The sequence below is a fragment of the Cebidichthys violaceus genome, unplaced genomic scaffold (assembly GCF_023349555.1).
Source record: "Cebidichthys violaceus isolate CVI_PGR_0920_01 unplaced genomic scaffold, fCebVio1.0.p SCAF_618, whole genome shotgun sequence".
NCBI lineage: Eukaryota > Metazoa > Chordata > Actinopteri > Perciformes > Stichaeidae > Cebidichthys > Cebidichthys violaceus.
Genome location: NW_027176837.1, coordinates 3,089 through 10,000, shown reverse-complemented (window position 1 = coordinate 10,000; position 6,912 = coordinate 3,089). Strand labels below are relative to the sequence as shown.

At 46.8% G+C, this 6,912-nt stretch overlaps 1 protein-coding gene across 1 annotated transcript in view; it reads right to left on the bottom strand.

Annotated features, from left to right (window-relative positions):
• The window catches only part of LOC137890135 (protein kinase C beta type-like), a 14,814-nt gene extending 12,233 nt beyond the window's left edge, over nucleotides 1-2,581 (bottom strand). The window contains exons 1-2 of the mRNA XM_068734251.1: nucleotides 2,412-2,581; nucleotides 623-714 (exon numbers count right to left, since the gene is read on the bottom strand). Of these exons, the coding sequence (XP_068590352.1) occupies nucleotides 623-714; nucleotides 2,412-2,489 (170 nt within the window). The 5' untranslated portion in view covers nucleotides 2,490-2,581. The remainder of the gene's footprint in view (nucleotides 1-622; nucleotides 715-2,411) is intronic.
• Nucleotides 2,582-6,912: the final 4,331 nt, after the last annotated feature.

Genomic DNA, 6,912 nt, shown 5'->3' with positions numbered 1-6,912 from the left:
ATACCCCGACTGTTGTCTAATAAATAAACGAAAACGGAGCAGAACGAGTCGATGGCCTCAGATAAAAGCGCTCCTCACTCCGTTCAACTTGCCCTGCAGCGGTCTCAACCTTCTGCCAGAGGGGGGAGAAGCTCTAATTCCCCATAAAGCAGATGAAGGGGAAACTCCTCCACTCCACGCCCCCCCCCCCCCCCTTCCCGACAGCCCGCTTGTCAAATACGTCAACCCGCTGGTTTGACTTGACGCCAGTGATCTCGCCAGCCACCTTAATTATACTTTGCAGTTTCGGAGGTATTCTACCGCGCGCTGAAAAAAAAAAAAAAAACAACTCGCAGGAGCTGCTGGATTACTCCCATTTCTTTGAAGTCCTTCAGAGCGGCGACGTGCATCGGGGCGAACAACATATTTCACCCGGAGGCCCCGCTAGGCTGCTCATCCATCAAAACTGCTGATGGCTTATTCAATATGATTTTTAAAAAAACGCACTGCCAAACTGTGAAACACCTCATAAGCGTGGGATTAAGATTTTGTGTTATGATGGCAGAAGAATGTGTCTTTGTGTGTGTGTGTGTGTGTGTGTGTGTGTGTGTGTGTGTGTGTGTGTGTGTGTGTGTGTACTCACACAGCATGGGGCTCTTTGAACTTGCCGACCTGCTGAATCTGATACATGAGATCTCCTCCGTTTATGTACTCCATGACAAAATACAGACGGTCCTACGGAGACATAGAGGGGAAGATAAGGAGAGAGAGAGAGCGAGAGAGAGAGAGAGAGAGAGAGAGAGAGAGAGAGAGAGAGAGAGAGAGAGAGGTCAAAACGTACATGTTTCAGGGAAATGGGAGGCTGCAGGGACAAAAAGTATAGATAGTGTGAGAGAGAAAGGGATCGCTCAGAGGTAGATAGAGAGCGATGGGTCAAATAAGAGAAGATTAAAGGAGAGAAAAAAAAAATGACATCGGTAGTGAAAATAGAGCGACAAAAGATGGAGAAAGGGGAAGAGAGACGATTTGGGTTGTCGTCCAAGCGGTCCTCAGCTGAAGGGAACACGGCAACATCCATTTAAGAGCTAATTCTCCTCCATTATCTGCAGAGATTGCCAATAAGGTACAGTAAGTGAGGCATTTGTGTTTGTGGCCATGTGTGTGAGAGGACACTCGCACCGCCTGATAACCTTCACCAACAGTTGTTTGTGCAATGGGGGCTCCGTGTGTGTTTGTCCACAGTTTGTGTGTGATTAAAATGTAGTGGTGTGTGTGTGCACGCTACACAGCGTATGCAGCATGCATGCATGTTATAATTGCCTTTATGTGTGTGTGTGTGTGTGTGTGTGTGTGTGTGTGTGTGTGTTATAACTTTTCTGCTAAGTCCCATGTATCAAAAGCCTTCCTCTGGTCAGAGAATTAGTGCTGAGGAGGATTAACACACTCACTTCTGGTGTGTGTGTGTGTGTGTGTGTGTGTGTGTGTGTGTGTGTGTGTGTGTGAGTGAGTGAGTGAGTGAGAGAGAGAGAGAGTGAGTGAGAGAGAGAGAGAGAGAGAGAGAGAGAGAGAGAGAGAGAGAGAGAGTGTGTGTGTGTGTGTGTGTGTGTGTGTGAGCGAAGGCCAGGTCAACTGTATTTGTCCGGCCTTTACCCACAACCTCACACAGATCCACAACGCGTGGCGTTCACTGATCAATGAAAAAGCACGTAGAAACGAGCCCGTTTGCGTAGCGTGCGACTGTAAGTGACTGCTTCTCAGCGCTACGAGACCGGAGAGCTATATTTACTCCTCCGTTGACTCATCTTTAGCGTAATATGGATTATACGTCAGGAGACGAATCAAATACGGATCCGGCCTGCGTGCGTTCCAGCTGTGAGCTGGCGACACGCTGTTCAGAGCGCCGCGCTCGCCAGCAGCGCTGGCCGTGCGCTCCAGCAGGACGCCGCGCCGTGGCTGCCTTCAGATACGATGGAGTGTGAAGGTGTGGGGGCCCACGGAATGTACAATTGACAGTCACTGTGTGTGTGTGTGTGTGTGTGTGTGTGTGTGTGTGTGTGTGTGTGTGTGTGTGTGTGTTTATATGTATGCAACCAACCAAGCAAACATTTTCCCATTAAACAGAAGTTCATAGAGAGCCTGAAGCAGCAGCAGCAAAAAAAAAAACTGTAAAGTGCAGCTGAAAACCCTCACAGAATGTTGTTTTTTTTTTTTTTTTTTGCACGGATTAAAGAAACGGGATATTTATGTGTCGGTTAGCGAAGCATCAGAGGTGCAAGTAGGTAGACTGCTACCTTCTGCTGGAGCCAGGTTAGCTTCATCTCCCCGTTTCCAGTCTTTATGCTAAGCTAAACTAACCATAGCCTCACGTGTGGCGCACAGATAAAGGGTATGATGTGAGGCTTTTTGTTTTTTGGATATATTGTTCGACATACCATGCTCTGGAAAGTGGAGTGCAGCTGCGTTAAGAACGGCGGCTTTCCAGCCAACGCCAACACCCTCTTCTCCACCATGGTGCATTCCACGTCGTCATCCTGGATCACGACGTCCTTCTTCAGGATCTTTATGGCGTACAGCTCCTCTGTCGTTTTACGCTCCGCCAGCATCACCTAGAGAGAGGAGAGGAGAGGAGACGAGAGGAGAGGAGAGGAGAGGAGAGGGAACACGAGAAAGAATAAAGTCAAAATCCTTATGCCACACAGCTCCCGTCAGGCCTTTATAGCAACATCACCTTGGAAGAAAGAAAAGGCGCGGGGGAGAAAGGGATGAAAGAGGGCAAGGAAGGGAGGGAGACGTGGGAGGCAGGGAAAGGGGGGAGAGATAGAGGAGGTACCGTAAAGGGCATGGGATAAAGGTGTGGAGGGATAAAGGAAAAGCAGTTTTGGGTTAGACGGTCAAAGTAGAAATAAAAAGAGCGAGGACAGGAGGGAAGGTGAGAGGGAAAAAAACTGATTCATCATCTTTCAAGATGTCATCTGAGGAGAGGAAAGAAAGGCAGGACAGAGGGGAGAGGAGGCGATAAAAGGCTCTATAATAGTGCGACTGCATGTCGCTCTGTACGAGGAGACCCGTCAAATGGAGAGGCAAAAGCCCGGTGAATCGTGGCGCTGAGAAAATAAAGCGGACGGTGTCATCAACTTGCATCATCCCTCGGCGCTAACCTCGTCGAAAATAAATAGATAATAACTCGCGGCGTTTTGTCTACCAGGATATTTTATTCTTATTCCACCTGGTTGGTTTGTCGACATCATACATGATGAAGCGTTAAAACTCGCCCCCTAAAAAAAAAACGGCCGTCCCATCACAGCTTCAGAACCGGTACAGACCGCTGAGGTTTGGGCTAGTCCACGAGTTGGAGCGGTGCCCTTCCTCTTTAGAGACGAGCTGCATGGATTAAATCATCGATGCGATTCTGGACTGAAATCGTTGGTTGCGGATAGAGAAAGGTTTGTCACGCAGAGTGCAGATTATTTTTACCCTGTTCAGCTTCTCTGTGCCCTTCAAGAACTTTAGGCAGGAGGAAAAAAAAAAGTAGAAAAGAGAAAGAGGGGATTATGTCATACTTGTTTTTCTTTAGGTCACACTCTGCGGGGGGGGTGGGGGTGGGTGTGGGTGTGGGGGGTGGAGATAAAGGAAGGTGGATGGGTGAGGGTAGTGGGATTAAACCAAAGGAGGAAGAGATTGAAGGAGGAAGTGAAGGGCAGAGAAAGAGATCGACAGCAGTCAAGCGATCAAGAATCCTATTTGTTGTAATTGTGGAGTCTGGGAGCACATCTGCTTGTAATTACACCTGTGAGAGGCGCACACACACACACACACACACACACACACACACACACACACACACACACACACACACTCAGCAGTTTAAACGTCTTGTAGCCAAGGTCAGACTCGCGCTGCTTACAGCCTCTCAAACAGAGCAGTAAACGTTTCCGTCTCGTCTTTCTCTCTCTCTCTCTCTCTCTCTCTCTCTCAGGTCTCTTGTTCACCTCGTCCTCTTTTCGTCACCGCTTCTTCCCCCTTTGTTCCCCCGTTTCTTTCTCAACCTCCCTCCTTTGCTCTTGCTCTCTCCTCTCCCCCGTCCTCCTCGCATATCCTTTTTCCTGAAGGACCCCCGGAGCCGCCGCAAATAGCAGGCGGAATGTAGGTCAAGTCTCAGCTCGCAGGTCATCTCATAAAAGTTGCAGCAGGCTTGTGACCAGGTCATAAAAGTTCAACTCTCTGGATGGAAATCTGTCCGGTGGAATTATACGAGCAAGCGTAGGTCTGAGCTGTGTGTGTGTGTGTGTGTGTGTGTGTGTGTGTGTGTGTGTGTGTGTGTGGCAAACCTTGAAAGCATGAGAAAGGTTTTCAACAATTTGGGAAATGCATGTATTCACTTTCTTGTCGAGAGGTAGAGGGAAAAGCTAGACTTCACTCTTGTATCAGTCTGTTCAATATAAGGCTACAGCCAGGACATGTTTGTCTTAGCTTAGCATGAAGACGGATTAAGCGAACGAGACGTAATGAGCTAATTAGTGGACTTTATGCTAAGCTAAGTCAACCGACTGCTGGCTGTAATCATATTAAACTGACAGATATGAAAAGTGTACTTCCCAAAATGTTAAACTATTTGTTTAAAATTAATTTGGTAACTAACTGTCAAGAAATGACACACAAAAAATATACTTTACTAGCTAGCGAACATGCTAGCTGCAAAGAATAAAGATGCATCAAGACGCCATATGACAAAGCTACAGTGAGCCATGAAAATATTTATTTTAAGAAGTCAGATTAAAGCTCATCAAGTCTCTGGGCTTTTATTTTGTGTCACAGTAGCAGCAAACTAAAAGAAGGAAAAGAACATTTTCAGAAACAGGAAAGTTGTAACTGGTGTAAATTCTGCTGAAACTAGTCGACGGACTACAGAGCCCTCCTCCTCCTCCTCCTCCTCCTCCTCCTCTTCCTCCTCCTATCACTCTTCAGCTAATAAAAGTACTTTAACATTTTATCTTTAAACGAGGCCGAGAACAGTCGAGAAGAATGTGGAAGAAAAACCGGCTGAGCTTCACATTACATGACCAGCATGCTGTGTTTGTAGTTCCCACAAGGCTAATTGAGTTTTGGGACCTCAACAAAGGATCTTTCATCCAAATCGTATTTCATATATATATAACAAAAAAAAAAAAAAAAACTTTTCTTATGTTAATTTGCATAAAACACAGGGTGAACCTCGTGACTTTAGCAACTACTCAAATGCTGAAGTTAAGCTGAGTTTGACTGATTTATTGATGCGTTTAATATACCGTTCCTCTGGGGAGGAGAGATAGACGAGATCTCGGGTTTAAGAAGGAAACAAGTGCAGCCGCCGGGTCCTGGACATGTGGATATGTGCTGTGGAGCGCAGAGAACAGAACCACTACCCGCTCGGCAGCTTAACGACGTCAACGGGAAACATATCACGCTCATTATTCTTTCCAAAACCTTCAAGTACAGAGCAATAACGGTGACCTTATATCCACCTCATCATTTTCTTCTTTTTTTCCCCTCCCTTTGAGATCTGAAACTTAGCAGCTTTACGCCACATAAATATTCAGGTATGATAATGTAGAGGGGTTACTGGGTTTGGGATACTACAGGGAGCACAGCACAGATGGACAAAGACACGCAGGTATATATACTGTATGTGTGTGTGTGTGTGTGTGTGTGTGTGTGTGTGTGCGTGTGTGTGTGTTTGCATTGAGGGTAGCCACATGTAAAGAATGTGAATCAGAATCGTCAGCATTAAACTTTAGATATGTTTTGAAGTTGGATCTATGCTGGTGGTATCCTTTGACAAAAGCAACTGTAAGTGTGTGTGTGTGTGTGTGTGTGTGTGTGTGTGTGTGTGTGTGGACTCCTCCCATATGGTAGCAGTGTGACTCTATGTAAAATACAAACTGTATAAAGTTGAAAACAGAGAGGAAGGACACCATCTGGCCCGAAGCTCATTTTACACAACCACAAGGACAACACAGAGGAGGACGACATGAAACCACAGGGTTCCATCGAAAATCAAAAGATGCACAAGACACAGAGCAACAACAGGAGCTTCTTTTTTTTTGTTGCCATAATTACAAGCTGCCCATGGTGACAAGCACAGGTTGTTTGTCGTTATACCTCTCACGTTGGTCTCAGTCTCATTCATAACTATTCTACTGTGAATCGGGGCTTTTGTCCAGGGTCATTTGACAGAAGAGCAGTCCTCGGGATGTTAACTGTCAAATGTCGTAAATGACGCCGCGGTGTTTTCTCCGCTGACCTTGCGGAGTGACTTCAGCCATGGAAAGCCAATGTGCTGCACGTCACTGCATGACAACGCTCTGTGTAGCATGACAACGCTCTGTGTAGCATAACAACGCTCTGTGTAGCATGACAACGCTCTGTGTAGCATGACATCGCTCTGTGTAGCATGACACGCATGACATCGCTCTGTGTAGCATGACATGCATGACATCGCTCTGTGTAGCATGACACATCTCTGTGTAGCATGACACCGCTCTGTGTAGCACGACACCGCTCTGTGTAGCATGACATCGCTCTGTGTAGCATGACATATCTCTGTGTAGCATGACATCGCTCTGTGTAGCATAACAACGCTCTGTGTAGGTAGCATGACATCGCTCTGTGTAGCACGACACCGCTCTGTGTAGCACGACATCGCTCTGTGTAGCATGACACCGCTCTGTGTAGCATGACAACGCTCTGTGTAGCATGACAACGCTCTGTGTAGCATGACACCGCTCTGTGTAGCATGACAACGCTCTGTGTAGCATGACATCGCTCTGTGTAGCATGACAACGCTCTGTGTAGGTAGCATGACACCGCTCTGTGTAGCATGACATCGCTCTGTGTAGGTAGCATGACAATGCTCTGTGTAGCATGACATCGCTCTGTGTAGCATGACACCACTCT